At 40.9% G+C, this 23639-nt stretch overlaps 1 protein-coding gene across 1 annotated transcript in view; it reads right to left on the bottom strand.

The window, feature by feature from the left end:
* The window catches only part of PMFBP1 (polyamine modulated factor 1 binding protein 1), a 43761-nt gene that overhangs the window by 18975 nt on the left and 1147 nt on the right, over positions 1 to 23639 (bottom strand). Inside the window, exons 2-7 of the mRNA XM_047077438.1 lie at positions 19527 to 19682; positions 10689 to 10931; positions 7910 to 8131; positions 5168 to 5338; positions 4079 to 4189; positions 24 to 150 (exon numbers count right to left, since the gene is read on the bottom strand). Of these exons, the coding sequence (XP_046933394.1) occupies positions 24 to 150; positions 4079 to 4189; positions 5168 to 5338; positions 7910 to 8131; positions 10689 to 10931; positions 19527 to 19682 (1030 nt within the window). The remainder of the gene's footprint in view (positions 1 to 23; positions 151 to 4078; positions 4190 to 5167; positions 5339 to 7909; positions 8132 to 10688; positions 10932 to 19526; positions 19683 to 23639) is intronic.

The raw sequence follows: 23639 nt of genomic DNA, 5'->3' as shown, positions 1-23639 counted from the left end.
GCCCCCACTGCTCCCTGGCTCACCCTTCATGATGTTCTTCTTCTGTTCGGACACGGCCTCTAGCTCCATGCGCAGGTCCTTCACCAGGTTCTGGTACTCCTCCACGTGCAGGCACTGGCTGTCTTTCTGCTCCTGCAAGTGCTTCAGTATCTGGGCGGATGGGAAAGGAGCAGGGTGGGATGAGGATATGGGGGAACAGTGCTTTCTAAAATGCTGACTCTCAGGGAACCTGGGTGGCTCAGTCGGTTAGGCATCCCACTGATTTTGGTTCAGGTCCTGATCTTACATTTGTGGGATTGACCCCGTGTTGGGCTTTGTGCTGACAGTGCAGAGCCTGCTTGGGATTCTCTCTCTCCCTCTCTCTCTGCACCTCCCCCTGCTCTCTCTCTCTCTCTCTCTCTCACACACACACACACACACACTCTCTCTCTCTCTTTCTGTCTCAAAATAAATAAACAAACATTTAAATTGCCAAATGTCTAGAACTGGTGAATCCAGAGAAACAGAGAAGAATAGTAGGTGCCAGGGGCTGAGGGAAGGAGGATGGGGAGTGACTGCTCGTGGATATGGGGTTTCTTTTTAGAGTGATACAACTATTCTGGAATTAGTGGGGATGGTGGCCCAACCTTGTGACTATTTTTAAACCACTGAACTGTATACTTTAAACAGTGAGTTTTAAAGTATGTCAATTATATCTCAATTTAAAAATATTAAAATAATAAAAAAATGTGGCAGACTTAGCATCCTCATGTAGCATGTGCACAAAAGCCTCCAGCCCTTCTGCCCTGTAACAATCAACAGTCACTGATGGAGCACCTACTATGTACTAGGCCCTGTATCCTTCTGCCCTGTAACAATTGACAGTCATTGATGGGGCACCTACTATGTGCTAGGCACTATCCTAAGAGCTGGGGACAGTGGAACAAAAAACCCCACAGACATGAATCCTTGCTGCCATTGAGCTGACCTTACAGTGGGGTGAGACAGACAAAGAGCCTAAGTAGTCACTTGCAGACAATGTTAACGGTTGATAGGTGCTATGGAAGAAACAGAGCAGCAAGAGGGGAATGGGGGTGTATGGGGGGATGGGGTTGTCATTATAAATAGAATGGACAGGTTGGCCCCACTGAGAAGGTGTCTCTGAGCAGGGAGTGAGCCATGCTGTAGTGTCTCTAGGTATCTGCAGACAGGGGAACTAGCCGGTGACCAGACTTTGGGGAGAGAACATGGGGAGGTCATGTGGTTAGAGGGATAGGTGATGGAGAGAGTAGGGGGACATGAGGTGAGAGGTCAGTGGGTGGTAGCATCACGGGGGGCTTGTAGTCCTCGGGCAAGGACTTTGGCTTTTTACCCCGAAGCAGGAGGCTGTAACTAAGACAAGGTAGGAAGATGTGGTCGAGGAGGAGCAGTTAGTCATCTGGACATCAAGGGAGAGTTATGTGATTTCAGAGTTGTCAGGAAGAGGAGACTGCAGCATGAAGGTGGGCAGGGCAGGGGACAGCTGGAGGAATATAGGGTAATCACCATATGATCCAGGTGTGGGCACTGCAGAGGCTCAAAAGCTCACTCTATGGGGTGCCAGAGTGGCTCAGTTGGTTAGGTGTCTGACTTGGGCTCAGGTCACAATCTTGTGGTTTATGAGTTCAAGCCCTGGATCAGGCTCTGAGCCAACAGTGCAAAGCCTTCTTGGGATTCTCTCTCTCTCTCTCTCTCTCTCTCTCTCTCTCTCTCTCTCTCTCTGCCTCTACCCCACCTGCTCTCTTTGCTCTCTCTCTCTCTCTCTAAATAAACTTAAAACAAAAAGGCTCACTCTACGCCAGGCCAGCTGGGACCTGGATAGTGCCATTCCTAATAGAACATCCAGGTAACATGAAAGCTTTGGATAGGACACATAAAATGGCAGTGGAAAGTATAGTCTGTTTCATAGGGAAGTCTGCATCAATTTAAAAAATGTAGTGGTAAAAAGGCATTAGTGTTTCATTGATATAGAGTTTTGGTTTTGCAAGATGAGAATGTTCTAAAGATCTGTTGCACAACAATGTGAATATAACTTAACATGACTAAAATGTACACTTAAATGTGATTAAGATGGCAAATTTAATGTTATATGTATTTTTGCCATTATAAAAAATAAGAGTATAGGAGAAATAAAGACATTTTTCAGACAAAAAAAAAAAAAAAAAACAACCCAGGAGTGTTATGAGATCTTGCTGTAGGTCAGGACGTGAATAATATGGAACTGACCTTTAAAATAAATATTGACAGATGTCCAAGGAAGAACTCCAAAATTCAATACTGATCCTTCATTCATTTAAACTTTCTGGTGTCAGAAAGTCCTGGAAGAGAAGAGTCTCCATCCCTCCAGTAGAGGACTCTTGGAGAGCTTATATGTGTTGTTCACTCTCCCTGCTACCTGACTTTGCCTACCCACAGTATGGCCTCAGGTGGCTGGCTTTGCCTTGGATCCCAGGTTCAGGTATGACTGACTTAAGATCTCACCAAGGAAATGCAAACTGGTGCAGCCACTGTGGAAAACAGTATGGAGGTTCCTTAAAAACTTTTTTTTATTAGATTTTTAAATGTTTATTTATTTTTGAGACAGAGAGAGAGACAGTGTCTGAGCAGGGGAGGGGCAGAGACAGAGACACACACACAATCTGAAGCTAGCTCCAGGCTCTGGGCTGTCAGCACAGAGCCTGATGTGGGGCTCAAACCCATGAACCACGAGATTAGGAGCTCAGCTGAAGTTGGATGCTGAACCAACTGAGCCACCCAGGCACCCCTGAGGTTCCTGAAAAACTTAAAAATAGAACTGTCTTATGATCCAGCAATTGCACTACTGGGTATTTACCCAAAGAATACAAGGAGAGTAATTCAAAGGGATACATGCACTCCTATGTTTATAGCAGCATTATTTACAATTAGCTGAGATACAGAAGCAGCCCAAATGACCATCAACTGACGAATGGATAAAGAAGATATGGTATATTCCATATACAATGGAATATTATTCAACCACAAAAAAGAATGAAATCTTGCCAGTTGCAACGACATGGATAGAACGAGAGGGTATAATGCTCAGCAAAATATGTCGGTCAGAGAAAGTCAAATGCCATGATTTCACTCATATTTGGAATTTAAGAAACAAGACAAATAAGCAAAGGGGAAAAGAGATAGAGATAGAGATAAAGAGAATCAAAAAACAGATTCTTAATTATAGAGTACAAACTGAAGAGGGGAGGTGGGTGAGGGAGTGGGTTAATAAATAGGTGATGGGGATTAAGGAGTGCACTTGTCATGATAAGCACCAACTGATGTACAGAATTATTGAATCACTGTATTGTATACTTAAAATTAATATAATGTTGTGTGTTAACTAACCGGAATGAAAATAAAAACTTAAGGGGCACCTCGGCGGCTCAGTTGGTTAAACATCTGACTCTTGGGTCTGGTCTAACAGTGCAGAGCCTGCTTGGGATTCTCTCTCTCCCTCTCTCTCTCTGCCCTTCCCTCGCTATCTCTCTCTCTCTCTCTCAAAATAAATAAACATCAAAAAAAAAAAGTAACTTAAAAAAAAAGATCTCACCTAGGAGGGCACTGAACCTAGCTTTGGCTACTAGTTGGTCAAATCTTGCTGTTTGTTTACATGGTTTAAATGCTTATTCACTGTTAGAAACAATTTTTGAGATGGCTTTGAATTTTGAAAATAATGAGTTTTTGAAAAAAAGGGCTGGTTGTGAATAGATAATCTTCCCTAAATTTGGTGCTCTTCAACTCCAACCAGAAACTAGAAAGCTGAATGGTCCTTTTGAACCTAGCAAGCCAAGAGGGGTCTCTGTCTTATTTAAGAGTACTGTTGAAAGGGGGTTAAGAAGCAGGTGCAATTCCAAAATTCAGCCACAAAATTGAATACTGCCAGACACATTCGTTGGGACTTGGCATACATTGCATACAGTATCTTTGTGACAGGGCCAACCAAGGTCACACAAATATAGACATGAAAAATAAGCAAGAAAACCCAGAGTCAAACTCAACTCCACTCGACACCCCAGGCACAAATAAGCAAAAGTTCGCCTACCTTTTTAATGTCTTCACAATCTTCTGAGGAGCTAGGAGGATGTCTGTGTGTGGCTGTATAGGAAGCAAAATCTGCTTGTAATTTTATCAAAGCCTCTTCACGCTCCAGAACCTGCATATAAGTGTAGGTCAGTCATGCTGGGTGATCAACAGAATGTGATTATTACTAGACTAATGTTGCAGGGTGTTCCTTTTTTCAGCCTACGTTCATTGTAATATTCCTGTGTGCTTAGTTCAGAGAAAGAATTAGGTTCTCAATCTTACATCAAGGTTCAGTAAGGCATAGGCAGTGGTTTGTCTCAAGTCTGTCAGTGGCCACATTTTGGACTCCCTCCTGAACCTCTGTGTGGTCTAGTTTATGAGGCAGAAGGTTCTTTAAAAACTGTGATGGAAAAACATACCTGATGTATCAGAGGACAGGATTCAAAGTTCAAGAATTAAAGAAGGAAGTTTCTTATGCAGTGGGTGGATGTGTATGTACTTTAAAAAAAATTTAAAAAGCATGAAAATTTTGTTCTTGTTGGTTGAAAATAATTCAAACAAAACCCAAATCATCAAAAATAAGTGAAATCTCCTCTCCATTTAGTCTCCCTTCTCTCCCTTCCACTAGGGGGCAGTGGGTACTATGGGCAATTTACTGTACGTACTTCCATAATATGATCAAAGAGTTTAAAAAACAAAAGTGGAACTGAACTATTCATAGTATTTTGCAACCTTTCTCAACAATATATCACAAACATCCTTCTACACAGTCCTTACAGATCTACTTAATACTTTTTCTTGGCTGCATATTACTCTACAGTATGGATATCTCTTTAACCATTTTAAAAAAATTTCTTCAACCATCTCCCTATTGATGAACACTTAGGTTGTTGTGTGAGAGATTTTAAGTCTCTTTAGAATCTTGAACTTAGTGTGGGTTCGGGGGATGCATCCATGGAGAATATAAACAAAAGGTGGGGGCAAGTATAATTAAGATATTTGAGGAGTCTTGGGGAAAGAGATTACTTTAGGTGACTCTTTTTCCCTCCTTTCTTTCTTCATGGCATTATTTTTGGTGTCTCAGAAAAATGTTCTAGAAGTCACTTACCAAAGCATTACTGCAGGCTAGTTTATTTCGAAGTTCCTGGATTAGATCATCCTGTTCAGAGACCTTTTGCCAGACTTCAGACAGTCGTTTCAGGGTCTCCTGATGCTCTTGAATCATGCAGGAAGAAGTATATATACGCACCTTTGAATGGTCACCCTTATTCTCAGGGTCCTGGGATATTTAGAAATAATGGGTTGGTTTTGTTCATGATATTTGAGTTAACTTCAGAATAACAGAAGCATGGAAAATCTCTTTGCTCTATATTCTAAAAGTTTATGTTCATATATGTGAATCATATCTCCCTAAGTTAAAGAAAAAAATTAACCAGTGCATACACATGGTGAAAACTTCAAACAGTTCATAAGAGGATACACTGAAAAGTTAGTCTTCCATCTTGACCCTCCATGACCCAGTTCTCTTCTTCTATGACAGTCTGTGTTACCAGTTTTGGGGGGTATCCTTCCAGGGATATTTTATGTATATACATATATATACATCGGTATATATACTGAGTTGGCACTTCAGAGTAATGGGAAAGAGGTTCAACAAATCAAGTTGAGACAGCTGGAGACCCCTCTTGGAAAACACAAAATTATGTATATCTATATTTATCTATCCACCTATATATGTAGATTCTCTCTCTCTCTCTCTCTATCCATCTATATCAATTCCAAATAGACTAAAGATAAAAACATGGAAGTACAAATCTACAAAAGTGCTAAAAAGAAAATGAGGTAAACTTTTATGATCTTGGGGGTAGAGAAGGTCTTCCTAAGCATGAAATCAAACCTCGAATCTATCAAGGAGGCCTCAGAGATTTAACTCCATAAAAATTTAAAATTTCTGTATAGTGGCGTGCCTGGGTGGCTCAGTCAGTTAAGCGTCCGACTTCGGCTCAGGTCATGATCTCACAGTTCGTGAGTTCAAGTCCCGCATCAGGTTCTGTGTTGACAGCTTAGAGCCTGGAGCCTGCTTCAAATTCTATGTCTCCCTCTCTCTCTGCTCCTCCTCCGTTCATGCTCTCTCTCCTTCAAAAATAAATAAAAACACTAAAATTTTTTTTTAAAACAATAAAAAAATTTTCTTTAGAGTGACAAATACCATTAGTAAAGTAAAATGAAAAGGTACAAACTGGGAGAAGGTATTTGTCACATAAGTAATACAGCACTATTACACGTAGTATGTTAAGAAGTTCCTGTAAGTTGATACACAGAAGACTAAATACCCAATTAAAAAATAGGTTAAGGATTTAAATAAGTAATTCATCAAACAGATATCCATATGACCAATACACTCATGAGCAGTGCTCAATATTTGTCAGCATGGAGGTGTGGGCACTGTGATGTGCCTCCCAGGCTGGGAGGTCTGCCCTGAGACAGCCCTCAGTTGTCAGCCCTTTTTGGGGATTGCCTGGGCTGAAGAAAACTGCTTTGCCCAAAGTCATGCCTCTTCCTAGGGGCAGCTCACACTCAAAACTGATCAACATGGAGCTAGATGGTTAGCTTCTTTCCCCCAATTTGGGCCCCTTTTGAAGGTCTGTTCAGCCCCAGAGCTCCCCACAGGGTTGGCTAAGGCCTTTGTTGGGACTGCATCACAGCTCAGCTTCTCCCTCTGCTCAACCTTGCTTCCTTCTCCTTCCTGTCACAGGTGCTGATACCCAGGGATCTGCCTACCAAAATGTACTGCTTGCCAATTTGTCTCAGAGTCTGCTTGGTGGGGAGCCCAACCTGCAACTGTTAGAATTAAAGGAAATGAAAACTGTAATGAAAAACTTTTTTTTTCCCCATGCATCAGGTTAGCAAAATGTAAAAAGACTGAAAACATAACCATGGGAGTGAGAGGAAGTAAGCTCCCTTTATTATTGTTGGTAAAGGTGTAAACTGGGAGAACCTTTTTGACATTCAATTTAGAAGTATCTTTAAACATTAAAAATAAGCATATCCTTTGACTCAGCAATCCCACTTCAGGAAATTATCCCATAGGAATAAGGATGTTCATTATAGCTTGTTTGTAATAGACAAAATAGGTCAGTAGATGGTATAGTCATACCATAGAATACAAGGAAATGGAAATTGTCAAGATCTACATTTAAAAGGCAAGGTGGAGAACCACATTTATGAAATGACCCATTTATATAAAAAGAAAATCCTAACCATTTATATATGTAACTGTATAACAAAAGACTGAGGATGATTCCCAACAGATTTTTCAAATGATTACCTAAGGGGAGAAGGGGGGGTGGGTAGAGGAGGCTGAAGGCAGGCTTTCAAGTTTAATCTCTGTAATTCTGTCTAGAGAGCCTACATTGTTGTATTACTTGTGTAATTAAAAAAAGCAATTAAAGGAAAAAAAAAGGGGATTCAGGCATTTTGGCTCTTCTTTGTTATCTTTTATGGGTTTCTCCCCATTTGACCCTGAGGTATGGTATGCATGAGTCCTGTGACCTACATGAGCCCCCCAGCCAGATCCCCCCCATGAGAACATGGAAGATTTGAAAGTCCAGTTATTAGAAATGCTGCATCTTTATATTAATTAAGGAGCTTCAAAATTCCTAGGGAGGTATCTTAAAGGAGATGTAAAGGCTGGAAATTGAAAGCTGAGGGCTCCAACACTGAAGGGAGGGAACGACATCTGGTTGAAGGTTTGGGTTTCCCTCAGAGGAAGCAGGGACTGTTAGGGACAACCAGGAAGCACGTCCACTTGCTGGAGTGCCTGGTCTGAGTGGTCTGGGGTGAGTCCTACCTGACTGACAATCCCGCTGAGCTCCCCCTCCAACATCTTCACTTGGCACTCCAGTAACTCAATGTTGCTTAGGGAAGTCTGGTATTTATCCCTGTAGAGGTTTAGGCTCCTTTCTAGGGAGATGATCTTGTCCTCGGCCAAAGCAAGTTGCTCCTGTGCCAAATGGAGCTTCTCCCCTGTGTTCTCATTATGATTTCCCATTTCCTCCTCATAGAGAATCACCTGTTGGTGTAGGAATGAAACCACACTGAACTCATGGAGGCATCTCATGAGGAAAGAGCACAGCTATCAGACCCCACGTAGAGGAGTCTTATGTCTTAACTAGAAGCCCAGATGTTCAGAATAGGCCCAGCACAGATTTAAAAGCTATGATATACAATATCAGAATGTTAATGATTAGAAATAAAAAAAAAGATGGTCCTATTTGGATGGTAAACTTCTTAAAGGAAGGGGCCATTTTCTATTTCCCATTCTGCCTGGCATGTAGTAAAAACTCAATAACAACTTGTCAGTTGATTAATATGAATGCATTTCTATAGCTCCATTTTTTTAAGGGCTTGAAATGCCAGTATTCTTTCCTTCCCAGGTATTCTCTAGAGATCAATTTAGAAAAAGTGGAGCCCCTCATGCACACAGCAAAGTTCCTGAGAGACCATGGGGGAACAACCCCAAATTCCTCTGGGACTTGCACAATTCTTATCTAGATTCCTTTCCTTCCTAATCAGTTAATTAGTCAACCAACTGACAGGTATTTATTGAGTGCTCATAAGCAATGTCTTGGGTGTTGAGGGGATATGTTGAGGGGATAATTTGGGGGAATATGTAATTTATAACTAGCAAACAACTATCTAGAGTTGAGTGTGCTAGGTTGTATGGCTAGAGTTATATGTATTGAAGGAGAAAAGAGCGGGAGGGTCATCAAGGAATGTTTCATCTTGGTTCAAATAGTTCAGTGTAGAAACTGGATAGAACGCATTCTGTAAGTCTAAGCTATTTATTGCCATTTGAAGTTACTCTTAGGAAAAGGTCACTTAGTTTGAGATGTCTATTAGATAAGGGAAAGAGGAAAGGAATATTTATGTTTAAATGTCTATAACCGAAGCTGTCAGTGACTTGCTCACATCCCCTTGGCACTCACCATTCCTTTGCATGCTAAATGCATTCCAACCAGAAACATCTTCAACTCATTGCCTGAGGGATGCTCTGGCCTCAGGAGCCCACTCAAGCAGAGGAGAAAGACAAGGCAGGTTACAAGTACTGGGGAGTTAAAAGCCTCAGGTGCATCCTTCAACCACTGACTGGGTGGGTTGGCATGGGATCACCATGTTCTACACTTTCTCCCAGGGTTCTCCAGAGGGCATGAACCCCAGGTGCCCACAGCAGGGGTCTTGTGATTTTCTTTATGGGCTTCCTGCCTTTCTTTGACTCACTTCCCCACTCTCTCTCCGGGATCACCTCCTGAATAAACTACTTCCATTCATTTCCTTGTCGTAGGCTCTGCTGTTGGGAAACACAACCTTCCACAAAGTTTAATGCTACTGAGTAACAAAGTATTGAGGAAACTTGGCAGAATGTTGAGAGTAATTTTTTCCAATGCTTTCCTTGTGTGAGATCTTTGTCAGTGACTGCTACTTGCCAGATCCCACATCAACTCTACCCCTCCTCCTTCATAGTTGAAACTTGACTTCATTTGGGACGGCAGTGCACCTCACTAAAATACATTTCCTTGGCTTTCTAGAAACTAGCTGTAGCCATATGACTAACTCTGGCCCATGATGCATAAATGAAAGTGTTGTGTGGGGCTTCTGGAAGGTGTCCTTAAAAGAGAAGAGTGTCTTTTCCTCTCCTCCTCCTCCCTTGCCCCCATCCTGATTATTTGCCCCCATCACAGGATGTGAAGTTTGGAGCTCCAGCAGCCATCTTAGGAGACCTAAAAAATGGAAGTCTGGAGCTGATGATGGTGGACCCAAAAGATAGGACCCTAGAATTGCAGTTCCCGAAATAGTCCTAGACCATCCACCTCCAGCCATCTTAGCACTATCCTAGAGAGTCTCTGGAATTTTATCTCAAAAGGCAAAGGAAGAAAATACCAGGGGAGGCTGCCTGTCTCATTACATAGAACCTATAGTTTTTACTGCTGCTAGTGCTACCACTGCTTAACTGGCTTAAATTCTATAGTTTTGGTCTTTGGAATTGACTCGGGATTCCACAAGGATGCTCTTTCTGGTTTAAAAAATACTATCCTGGCACATGAATAGAAATGAATGTACAGAATATACTTAAGTCTCTATGATCTAAAACTCCAGTCTGAAAAAATGACCAATCTGGTACTCTCAGTGATTGACTCAGACTCAATGTCTGGTTATCTTATCAACTATCAAAGTGCTAAAAATTTATATATTATCAAAATCTGATTTTTCTAAAAATGGTTCATTTAATGGATTTTATGCCTCTTTTTTATAACCCTCAGAGACCTAGAGTCTTTTGCATTTAAATTGCAATGGTAATAGGATGGAAATGATGGACCTATATGCACACCACACATACACACACTGTGTGCCCCACATGTACCGTTAGTGGAGCTCTCATTTATGCCATTCTGTTTAGTTCCCTCTGTTTGGTTTCAAAAATAATGAGAATTAAAGAGGGAACATTGATAAAACCTGCTCAGGATATTGGGAAGTTCTCTGTAAGCCCACTGTCTGTTTTCTAGTAGGTACGACCTGATTTCTGTAGGTACATGGGCAAGGAGACATTTCTATAGTTATTCTATGTATACCTCATCTTCTTTTAGTTTGCAGTGATGGTGGAGAAGAACCAGGTCAGAAGTCTGCTTTTCTAGGACGGACTGATACTGTAGGAGGGAACAGTAAGAAGTCTGCAGCTCTTCTGTGCGAAACTCCAGTTCTTGCTGGAGAGCAAGCAATTTTTTCTTGAGTTGTTGGAGTTGCCTCAGATGGCACTGCTTACTGGGCTCAAACTCCATCCGCGGCTCCTTGAATGCTAGCACTTGCTTCTTATTCTGCAATTGAGATCAAATATATGGAAAGAACTTTAGGTTGTGGCTCAGTTTGCATTCATTCTTTGATTTTTTTCACTTGTCCAACAATTCACATCCATCTATAGTCATCCTTTCATCCACAGAACACTTACTAAACACTTCACTGTATTCACAATGAAAAATCATTTTATATTTCCATCCTGTAAGGAGGATTTGAAAGAAAAAAAAACCTAGGTCTTTCTTACTATTTGGATCTACCAGTCATATTATTTGAGCCAGAAGAAAAAAACATACAGCTAAAGAATCTAGAAAGTAGTATAAAGATACACATGTTAATATGGGTTTGTTTGTTTGTTTGGTCTTCAATTTAAAAATAACCTAACTGACCTAGAATGTAGTGAATTTCTGGTCAGTGTTCTTGGACTGAACTCGATTATTAAAAATGCTCAGATAAAAAGGTAAACTCGGGGCGCCTGGGTGGCTCAGTCGGTTAAGCAGCCGACTTCGGCTCAGGTCATGATCTTGCAGTCCGTGAGTTCGAGCCCCGCGTCGGGCTCTGTGCTGACAGCTCAGAGCCTGGAGCCTGTTTCAGATTCTGTGTCTCCCTCTCTCTGACACTCCCCCGTTCATGCTCTGTCTCTCTCTGTCTCAAAAATAAATAAACGTTAAAAAAAAAAAAAGGTACACTCTTGGGGAAACAGCTTTTTGGAATGCTGGGAAATGGGAGGCAGAGCTATCATTCAGGGACATCTGGGCACAGACTCTGTTGTCTCCTCCTGAAGGAAGATGTGACCCTGTAGATGCTGAGTGTGTGTGTGCATGTATGTGTGTGAGAGACACAGACAGAGAGACACACACAGAGAGAAATAGAGAGATAGAGATAGAGATAGAGATAGAGATAGAGATAGAGAGAGAGAGATTTCTTCCTGCTAATCCACAGTCAACTTGAAAAGCTGCTATAGACCCATCTTATGTTTTTACTCATTCATTCAATAAACATACATTGAGCACCTGCTTTGTATCAGGTATACTGCTGGTAGGATGTATCCCTGAGGTATTTATTACAGTACAGTTGAGGTCTTTGCACTCAAGTTTCTATATTTGCTTGCCCAACATCCTTGATGACATATGAAAGAGAGGTGGATGAAGAGGGTGGCCCATGGGCATTCCTTAACTCCCATTTCTGCTTATTATCCTCCTATTCATTCTTTAAAACTGTCCAATTCTTGCTTTTCTTGTTTTCCCTGCAAAGTTGCCTTTGCACCAATACCATACACTTTACTGGCATGTCTTTAATATGGCATTTCACATTCCACCTTGCATTGCAGTGACCTCTGTATATCTTAACTTCTAATTAGATTATAAACTCCTGGAGGCCGGGGCCATGTCTGCTTCTATAGGACATAGAGATTTATACACGGTTAGGTATTAAAGGAAAGTAGGAAGTAAAACAGAGAACAGACAATATCATTGGCTCCCAAAAATGTGAGCTTGTGGTCTCGGGCTAATTAACAGAGTACTTTCAAATTTTTAAAAAATTAACATTTTTTACAGGGTTATTGAAGTATACTTTATATATCATAAAATTCAACCATTGTAAGTGTACAGTTCAATGATTTGTTGAAAATTTATATAGTTGTGCAACCATTTTACAATCTGTTTTTAGAACATCTCCATCACCTCAGAAAATTCTCTCATGCCCATTTGTCACTCCTGTTCCTACCCCAGCTCCAGGCAACCACTAATCTGCTTTCTGCCTCTATGGATTTGCCCTTTCTAGACATTTCATATAAATGGAATTGTATGTCATCTTTTGTGTCTGTCTTCTTTCACTTAGCATAATGTTTTTGAGGTTCATCCAGGCTATAGAAAGAATCAGTATTTTGTTCTTTTTTTTATTGCTGAATAGTATGAATATACCATATTTTGTTTATCTGTTCACCAGTTGATAGATATTTGGATTGTTTCAGCTTTTTGGCTATCCTGAATAATGCTGCTATGAGCATTAACATAGTAGCCATCTGCAGATGTGATATTTTCCTTTAATTTGTTTAGCAAACATTATGGTGTACCTACTATGTGTCAAGCATGGTACCAGATATTGGGGATATAGAAGCATATAAAACAGAATACCTGCCTTCATGCATTTTTCATCTAGTGGGGAGGGGGGAGTCAGCAAATTAAGTAAGTAAATAATGTAGTGTATTAAAAGGAAAAAGTGCTATGGAAGAGAGTAAAGCAGGGGAGAGGGATGAAGAATGCTTGCATGGAGGGAACTGTAATTTTGAATTAAGAATTTTAACGGAGGACCAAATTGAGAAGGTGGTATTTGAGCTAAGATTTGAAGGAGGCAGGGAAAGAGCCTGGTGGGAATCTACAGCAGGAACATTCCAGGGAGAGATAACGGCTTGGGCTAGGGCTTGGGCTACGGCTTGGGCTAGGGCTTGGAGGTGGGAGGTGCCTGGTGGTGTCTGAGGAATCACTTTGTTCTGGCTGGAGCAGAGAATGGGGGAGAGTGGTACCAGATGAGGTGAGAAAGAAAGAGAGGTGAGGTCCTTTCAGGGCCACATAGTCCATTCTAAAAACTTTAACTTTTCCTTTCAGTGAGATAAAAGGTCATTGGAAGGTACTGAACAGACAAGTGAAATGATATCCTTTAGATGTTACAAAGGCCCAGATGTTACACACTGCCCATTCTACTGAAAATCAACTGTAGGGAGGCAAAGACTGAAGCAGAGAGACCAGCAAAGAGGCTGCTACAAGAATCCAGGCAAGAAGGGATGGTGGCATGGACCAAGGTGGAATTTGGGAGGAATGGCTGGATTGTAAATATGTTTTGAAAATAGATTCCATAGGATTGGTTGCTGTGTTGGATGGTCGGAGATGATGATCATCCAAGGCAAATCGACTCCAAGGTTTTGGTCTGAGTAACTGGAGAGACTGAAGTTTAATGAGATTAATTTTGTGAGAACTGGGACTGAAAAGAGGGAAAACTTTCTCTAGTGAGAGTGAGTGGGGTGGCTCAGGTAAGAGAAGGGAAGCTCAGCCCAGCTCAAAAGGAGAAAGACAAAAGCTAATTGTGTCAGTTCATTCTGAATGAGAAGACTGAAAATGCACCATTGTGGTCACCAGCAAAAGAAATCCTAGACAAAGACAAGCCAAACTTTTGCCCTGAATATCTGGTGTATGTGGCTGAAGGGAAGTTAATGATGACTTCTTTCTTAAGCCAAACAAAGCTGAATTTTGTATTTACTCTGTGCAGCTATAATTGCCAACATTTAGATGGAATATTTTTAGTTAAGTGTTCTCATTCTTTTCAAAATAAGAATGTTGCTATTCTTGGGGTGCCTGGGTGGCTCAGTCGGTTAAGCATCCGACTTCGGCTCAGGTCATAATCTCATGGTTCGTGGGTTTGGGGCCTGCAATGGGCTCTGTGCTGATAGCTCAGAGCCTGGAGCCTGCTTCAGATTCTGGGTCTCCCTCTCTCTCTGCCCCTCTGTCCCCTCCCCCACCCCCAATAAATAAACATTAAAAAAATTTTTTTTAAAGTTGCTATTCTCAGAACTCATCGATGAATGAGGTTCAAAGAGAAGGGACTTGGGAGTGGTATGTGGGTGTGTGTGCATGCACACATACATGTATAGGGGGATGTTCTCAACTGCCGAAGTCTTCTGTCTCTGCAGGTAAGCTGGGGGTAGAAAGCTACTTGGAAAAAGACATGGTCAAGAATAAATATTAAATGTGGCTAGAGCCAAAACAAGGGGGTGAATATCCTGGGGTAGGGTTAATTCAGAGGGCTTATTTTAGTGAAGCAGATAACCAACAAAATCCTTATCAAATTTTTCCCAAATTCAGTTTTTCTTGGCTTTGTTGAAGTTGATTTGATCTCTGAAAATTATAAAAACTGGATTCCTGGTCCCTCCAGTACTTGTGTGTAACTGTTGATTTGGACCTGCCTCTCTACTGATGGGTATATATGACCCAGTTGAAAACAAACTGTGCTCTCTTCACTGTTCATTCTTTCTTAGTTTCCCCTTATTTCCAAGTTCCTATTTTCTCTTCATCACACAAAAGAATGAAAGAAGTGCTCTTTGTTCATCTTTTTTTAAAGTCAAACTTTTTCTTTAGGGTTTCCCCTCCTAGAACGTGGTACATCATCTAATCCTAGGTGTGTTCATAATTGTTCTGTGGCTTGAAAGCCTCCTGTAGATAAAGAATGTCATTTCCTATGTGTATAAAGCTCAGCAAACTGTTAGTGATACTGGTGAACTGTTAGTTCCAATTTCTCTTCCCCAGAGGTCATGTTGAGTCTTCTGGGTTTAATTTTGGTTTGAAGTAACATGATAGGCCAACCAGATGATGAGAGTTCATTCACATCTTCCAGTACAGGGCAAACATAATGCCTGGCCAAATTTGTCTGGTTTTGAAGATCCAAAGAACTGCCCATATCTACAGAGAAACTAGAGTTTCCTTGATGAGAATTTTAAACATTTGTACACTATAGATACCAATGTGTTTAGAGGTCAAATTTCAAAGTCTTGGAGAAATGCCTGGAATTGTTTGAGACCTATTAAATTTCTACTTATTTATTCTTAAGTATTCAAAAGATTATTTTGTCTTAATTCTAAATTAATAGAAAATGACATGTTATGGATTAAGTCTGCATTTCACTTATAGATGTGCCAAAGAGCAGTATGAGAAAGGCATCAGTGCATTTTCTACTGCCTCTTTGTCTTCTTTTTTTTTTTTTTAAGTTTTCTTTCCAGTGAAGACATAGATATTTTATGAGATTCTGCTTTGACCTTTAAACTGAGATTTGGAGAAAATAAGCAAGTTGGAAGTAATCTTCTGGAAGTAAGATTAGTTCTTGAAGTTACCATTCAGAGTTGAATGGTTCCAGAAGGCTGTCAGGTCCACCGTGTTTCTCAGACAGATTTCTATCCAGGCCTCAGGTGTTTTAAAAGATGGAGAGCACTGGCCACCTGTAGGAACCTGTTGCCATATTTAGTCAATTTCTCAGCCCTACTTATGGTCAAAGAGATTATAGCTATTGCTCTTTCCTTGCCTATGTGGCTACTTGATCACAGAAGGAAATTAATTGGCCTGGCATGATTTGCCTTTTGAGAAGTCACTTTGGTTTCTACCCAATACTTTGTGCTTTTCAAGTTGATGCTAATTGATTGATGTTAAGTTCTATATTTTCCCTGATATTGAAGTTAAGCTGACAGGTCTATAATTACCAGGATTGTCCTTTTTCCCTTTTTAAAAAGATGAGCACTTCATTTACCCTTTTTCAGTCTACAGGGACTTTCTTTATCCTCTTGAGTTCTCAAAAATAATCGCTAGCAGCTATGTAATAACACCTGCCAATTCCTTAAGTACTCTTCAAAGTATGTCATCAGGTCCTGCTGATTTGCCTAAAGCCGGCTTTTCAAAATACTTTTTAACCATTTTATTCCCTATTCTAGTTTGCACTCTCTTCTGTCTCAGGTTGGCATTGCTCTGATAACTGGATCCCTGCTGCCTTTTCCCCTTCATTTAAGAACTGAAACTCTCATCTTTCCCCAGTCATTGTCATGAACTTCTTTATTTTAGAGGTGTTAAGCGAGGTATTTTCTCTGTAACTCTAGTTTAGCCTTTTATCACTAGATTAGTTTATCTGTTACTTTTCATATCTTCTACAAGTTACATTTCTTGTACTTTCTTGTATTGGTAGAGTGTAAAACTGTGTGTTTAAGTGACATGCATTTCTTTTGGATACATCTTCATGGTTCAGACATTTTTCTTATCAGTGATCTCTGCTTATCAGAGATTCCCTTTGAAGAAAAAAAACTCTTTATTTTGGAATAGTTTTAGAGGTACAGAAAAATTGCAAAAGTAGTATATAGAATTCCCATATGTTCTTTACCTGTCTTCTCCTAACACTAACATTTTACATAACTATAGTACATTTGTCCAGCTAGAAAATTAACATTGGTAGATTACTATTAAACTACATACTTTATTCGGATTTTATCTGTTTTCCCACTAATTTTTTTTTTCTGTTCGAGGATCCAATCCCAGATTCCACAAGGCATTTAGCAGTTCCACATAAAAAAATTATTTTTCATTCCCAATGACTCAATGTCAGTCATATTTCTGTGCCATAATTTCCATCACGGATGTATTAACCTGTATTCAACTGGTTACTTTTATTTTCAGAAATCAAATTTCTTGCCCAGTTTTATGCTAAGAATAGTGTCCTACATCCACTTCAAAGATGAGTTTGATAATCTAAGCTCTACTGAAAATCAGGGTGTTCTCCCCAGGCCACCACCGGGGCCAAAGGGGCCTGGGAAATTGCACAGAAAGACCTTTCTTTTTCTAATTTGATCATTCTTTTATTATGATATCTCTGTTGTTCTTTTCTTTCACGTTAATTGAAAGGTTCCTGGGCAGGTTCAGGACTACAGTGAGGCAAGTGCAGATTTTAAGAAGGCATTCAGTCTCCAGGTTGGCACTTGAGGGTGAGTGCCCTATAACATTTGTACCCTCGGTACCTCATTTGCTTTAGCTGTCTCTGTTCCTGGGTTTTGGAGCATGACATATTCTTGATTTACTAGGTTACCCACCCCCTGCCTGCGATCCCTGTAGTTACATGTTAATATCCGATGTAGTATTTTAATTTTGTCTCCTAATTCTAGTTCTTAATTGTGACCTCTGGTTTATTTCTCCAGATCTTTGTTAGATAGTAGTCAAAAATTTCAGAAAGTCTTGGGTTTTCCCCTCTGTTCCCATATTACATTTCCTTGTAGAAGGCAGATCTTGCAGGGATTTTCTGAGTGGATGAGTATAAGTCTACATCTAATTGTGTATTTGTATGCGCAGTCTCCAATTTAAATTCTGCACTAAGTGCTAGGAAAAAAAGAGAGCCTGTTTTAAAGCTTATTTCAAGCTGTTAGACCTTCTTCTGGGCAATTAGAATAATAAAATGCGATTTAATACCTTTCTCCTTCCAAGTTGCTAGGTACATTTATAAGCCACATGGCTATCCCTGACTGGGGGAATAAATAAACTTGTGACAGCAATGGTGAGAATATCAAAAAATGTTAATATTTAGAAAGAAGTAAATTATGATAATATTCTTCCTGAGATCCATTTAGGAAAACCAATGGATTTTTCTATGTTTGTGACCTCCTGGAGAAAGGACAGTAACGCTCAGTAGGATAAGGTGGAATTGCTTTGTTGGTAACATTTTTAGGACTTTGTAGAGGAAAAATCTGTGGTTTTGACAGAGAGGTAGTAAGTCCTGAAAGAAGTCTAATAGACCCAATTAAGAGAGACCAGACCACAAATATTGAAGAAGACAGTGGAGTCTTACACAGTCTTACACAGCTAAGGCTAACTAGGGGGTCTAGCAGCAGATCTATGCAACCAGTAGCTGCTTCATGTTTGCCAAGGACTCAAGTCCCTAAAAAGATATGAAGACTACAAATAAGGCATCTTATAAACCCAAAGTTTTCAGAGAGCTATGGGAAAATATCTTCCAGCTGGCTTCCCAGCTTCTGGGGATAAATTTAGAGATGGGTTTACAGAGCCTAGAACTAGAGTTTCCAAAAAGAGAAAACCTCAGGCTTAATTGTTGCCTCAGCTGGTGAACTGCCTAGCCTACAGGTAAGTATTAGTTCAAAAAAGATAATCACGCCAGGGGAAGATGATCATGCCATTGTTCATACATGTGCAGGACAAGTGTTACTGCGTGTCTTGGCTTGCACACCTCCAGAAGCAAGCTCTGTGGCACGGGACTGAGTGTTAAATAGTAGTTTATGTGGGAAGTGATCTTGGGGAATTCAGGTAGGCGGGTGGAGAAATGAGACAAGGAAGGGGGTGTTATCAAGCTAGTTACCATTGTGGGTAGCTGGTGCAGGGTCCCATTGAGGAACTCCAGGACAGAGCAAAGAGCATGCCTGGAGTATTCTATGACTGAGGGCCAAGAGACATAGATTATTTATCCATTTCCCCATCAGTCGTTGGTTGAGGGCTGCTTTTGGGGGCATTAGCCATTCCACATTTGAGCTTCTCTGGTGATTGCGTTCCTGCATCTAGAAGAAAAGCTTGTAGGCAGAGAGCTGCAGATGTGGCAATAAAGATCACCTGCTGTGCTGATGATCATTGACACCTCTAAGCGAGTGGGACAGTTGTTATTTTCATGGTTGACTTAGAAGTTTGTCTAACATCCATTAGGAGATGCTACTCTCCTTATATAATTAGGATTTGGTCTTTTCAGGTCTTTTCTGGCCTCAGATGCTGTAAATCCAGGTGTAAAAGGCCAGATAAAGAAAAGACAGGGCCTCAAATGTAGATGACCTTGGAGATAGCTAAATGAAAAAGTTCTGATGGCAGGGATGGGGTGTTCGTGTGTGTGTGTGTGTGTGTGTGTGTGTGTGTGTGAGAGAGAGAGAGAGAGAGCGAGAGAGAGAGAGAGAGCAAGAGAGTGAGAGAGTGCATGTATTTAATTCTGCTCAATAAATGCTCTTGAATGACTAGTGGAAGAATTTTCCATTATTGTTCCTGCCTAAGGAAGCAGAGGTGGAAGTTGAGGGAGCAGAGGTGGGTAGTAGCTGCTGAATCCCTTACGCGGTTGCTACTCATCATTGCCTCCTCCACACAGAGTTGGTTCTCCTGCAAGGTCTTCCCCTGTCTCTTGCAGACATCATGCAGATTTTTGATGTCAACTTGCAGGCTCAAGAGCTTGCTGGTCAGGCCGCTCACTTCTCGGTCTCTCTCCCCCACCTAGGCAGTCAGAAAAAACACAAGCATTAATTATAAACTATCAAGAAAATGCTTACTTTCGTTCACTTAACTGGTTGACAGAGACTTTAAATTTGCTGGAAATTTGTCCATCAACTCTTAGCTGTTATTACTCATCCAGTGTAACATTTACACAGTATCCATTTGCGAGGTGTCTGAGTGCTCTGCATTATTCAGACAATTACTTATTTACATTAATTAATCTTCACCCACTGCTGTGGGTACATCACAGACACTTCCTCTGTTTTTCAAGAGGAAGTCAGTGCCTAGAATAATTCCAGGCACCTCGCAGACTGTCTATAAATATTAATGGTTCTGCCACTGATGAAATGAACATAGTGAGATGTCAAATGAACTTGTCAGGACTATAGTGAATCAGTGATGGAGTTGATGTGGATTCTGAAGTGTTTTAACTTTCTCTTCTACCCACTAATCCAACAGACGTCCTTCACCTGTAAACTGAGTGCTTTTCTGTGGAGACGTACACCAATGAGAATAAAAGTAAAATCCCTGGGCTGGTTGCATAAAATAATCTGTCTTTGATTACGAGTGAAAAAAATTAGCTAATTACAGCTAGGTCAGAATGGAAATTAATGATAGAGATCAAAATAAAGTGTGCAGAGCCTAGTAACTTGGGTGGAGTTGGGGGTGTAGAGCTGTGGTAAGAAAGTGTGTGCTCCATCACACTAGGATGCCACCGTCCACTCTCACTGTTGTGGGTGGCAACAGTATAGAAAGAAATTAGGAAGAAGCCCTTTGTGAACCTATCCAGTGCTTTAGTCCTGTCACCGTGCAGACTTTTCATAACACTCAAGAGGATAGGCACTACCACTTCTGAGTTTTAGGTGTTGGAACTGAGTCCGGTACTTTTATGGTACATGATTATCCAAAGCAGGCTCTTAGGCAAGGATTCCCAGCATCTATTAAAGAAACACTCCCAAGAGAAATCAACCAGGAAGTGAAGGAAGCAAGACAGGAAAAGAAGAAGAAACCAAGGAAGGGCACTATTTCAGACAAAGTTCTCAAGGCAGTAGCTTTTGCCTGATCCCACAGGGAACTCTGGAGTGTAAGTTACACCTCTGGAGTTTGTCCTGATTAGTTGCAAAAGCTGGGCTGTTAGACTCATTATCAGCCAGTCAATGGCTAAGGGCTGCCCCATGGGATATAATCTCCCAAGGACTTCCAGCTCTCTGCTCTTATGAGCAAAGTGACCCCAATAGCCCAAGGGCAATTCTTCTAAGAGCGTTTCAGGTACAAAAGCATACAGAAGCCATGGGTACACAAAAATGGTAAAGTGATCCAAACGACAGTGCCCAGGGTCTCATAGCTGGTTGGCAGCAGAATGAGGAGAGGTCTGCTCTCCTGACCCTGTAGCCAGTGATCTGCCACCATACCCCACTGATTGCTCTGGCTTCTTAAATACATGAGCTACATAACACTCATCCCCAGGGGAGCTGGAGACCTGATATGGACATCATAAATCAAGCCTTACTGGACAGGTCAGTTTAAGAGACCTCTGCACAAGGCCGAGGGGGGCCAGAGGATAACCACGAGAATCGGACACCGCAATGTCAGAGTATTCGGAATTCAGAAGGTTTCCCAGAAGTGCTGCTGTCTCAGCTGATTTATTTCTTCATTTCCATTTAGTACCTGGATTTTTTTTTTTTTTACCACTTTACAGTTTAATTAGGTTAACGGCATGGCTCTGTCATTAAAAGGATTTCATTATCTCAAAACTCTCTCTCTTCCTCTCTTGCTCCTGTCCCTCGTTCCTCACTTTCAGAAAAATAACAGTGGATGTCAACTGCCCCAAGCATGTAATTACCATTACAACAATTTACCAGGGACTCTCTTAAGAGAATGTGTGCAGAGCAGTTAAAAAAAAAAAATGGTGTACGGACACTGTTTTCTAACTAGAAAAAATCCTTGACTCGACCTGGAGCAGAAGTTTGATTCCAGTTCTTTAAATTCCTTTTCTCATTGCTGCCACACTGGGAATAGGGAATAGAGGCTCTCTGGGTATTGAGACCCTAGGGATCTTCTCCCCCTGTTGCCACAGGACTCTTTCTTTGGCATCTATGAGCAGATTAGGCGACAATACAATGCCTACTTTATAGAGTGTCACGTGCCCCATACTCTTGCTTTAATGCTGAATATACGCATCTTAAGGTGAGGACCATGTCACCGGATTGTTCCATATGGAGCCTGGCACACTGTGGACTCATTAACAAAGTAGCAGTGATATACAACTTGAGCTTCTCCAACTTAAAAGCTAAATGCCTTCTCTTTGTCAGGCCAATAAAAAACCCCTCTCCCTCTACTTTTAGATGTCTTCTGAGCAGAAGACCTGCTTGCCACCATTCTAATGCACCAACAGGACTTCAGAATTGGATCTTTAATGTAGATGATCTCATCTAATTTGGACATTAGCTTTGACTCAGAGTGTCTGAGGCAATTTCTTCATTCAGAAAACAAGAGGTTTGGAATAAATAATTCTTAGAGGATTCTGCAAACCAACTGAATAACAAATGTGTTTTGTTGGATGTCAAATGAAATTTGCTTTTGAAATCAAAACTAGGGGCGTCTGTGTGGCTCATTCAGTTGAGTGTCTGACTCTTAGTTTCAGCTCAAGTCATGATCCTAGGGTCACGGGATTGAGCCTCAAGTCGGGCTCCGTACTGAGCGTGGAGCCTGCTTAATTCTTTCTCTTTCCCTCTCTTCCTCCCTCTGCCCTTCTCCCCCACTCACTCTCTCTAAAATTAAAAAAAAAACAAAAAACCAAACAAAGAAACCCCTAACCATTCACTCTGAAAGTCAAAATCATACAGGGGTTTTTATTCATCAGAACAGGCGTGGAAATGCTAGGAGAGCAACGAGCTGACTCCCATGAACAACAAAAGATTTTTACTGTAGGCAGTTGTAAGAAGAGGATGTGCTCACCTCAGAACTCCAGAAATGCAAGTGTTTCTGAGGTTCCAGGAAACTTAATTTCTTGCTAATATCTTGCACAGAGGTCAGTGTACACTATTTCTAATCCTATCTACTTTATGAAGGCTAAATTCCAGGCAGATGCCTTTTGAGTATCAATATGTGGCAGGAATTGATTTAATCTGACATTTCATCAATCAAAGCTCTGTAACCAGTACTGGGGCATGAGAGGAACTGAGAGTCATAATGCTGACCTGCAGGCACCATCTGATCCTGCCCTAGATCTGAAGTCATTAACGATGGCTGAAATCACAAGCCTCTGCTGCTGGGTGAGTTTTCACTCACAAGCCATGCATTTATATACCCTGGTTTTACTTATACAAGGTTGGAACCTGGTCACCATTTGAAGGCATATGACATCAGCAGCAGCTACCAACCACAGGCAAAATGGTGAGGGCTGATACTGCAGTTGCAATGCTGATAGTTATTGGAAAACAGATTATTTACTGAAGCAAATCTTCTGTATTGATTAAATGGGTCTTTTTCAAAGAGCATGTCTTCTCGAACATACATTTCAAAAGCTCAGAAGAAATTTTGCTCTAGACTTCAAAGTACTGACAAATGGTTTCATGCTTCTTTTTGGGGGAAGCTGATGTGAAACTGAAGCCTGTGATTCAGAAGTAGTCTCAGAAGTCAAGAGCATTACAAAGATTTAAGATGGCAGCATTCTATGAAGGATTTGGCACTCGAACAAGAAACCTCGGGTGGTGGATTCCAGAGTAATTTTGGAGTCAACCAACGATACCATAAAGGTCATCATCTTTGGGAAATTATGTTTTTTATCTGAGGATAAAGACAAATATTTAACAAACAATGGAAACCACGACTACCATTCAATATGTATAAATTTCTAGTGAGAATTATGTTTTAAAATTATCATTGCTTCAGGAATGAAGCATTTTACTATGTAATAGTAGAGTTTACAGTCATATACAGTAATTTCAAGCACTG

The sequence above is a fragment of the Lynx rufus genome, unplaced genomic scaffold (genome assembly GCF_022079265.1).
Source record: "Lynx rufus isolate CCGP_SWC_20201006 ecotype Redwood Valley unplaced genomic scaffold, mLynRuf1.p SCAF_16, whole genome shotgun sequence".
Lineage (NCBI taxonomy): Eukaryota > Metazoa > Chordata > Mammalia > Carnivora > Felidae > Lynx > Lynx rufus.
The sequence above is the reverse complement of the archived record's forward strand: the minus strand, read 5'-3'. Positions and strand labels throughout refer to the sequence as shown.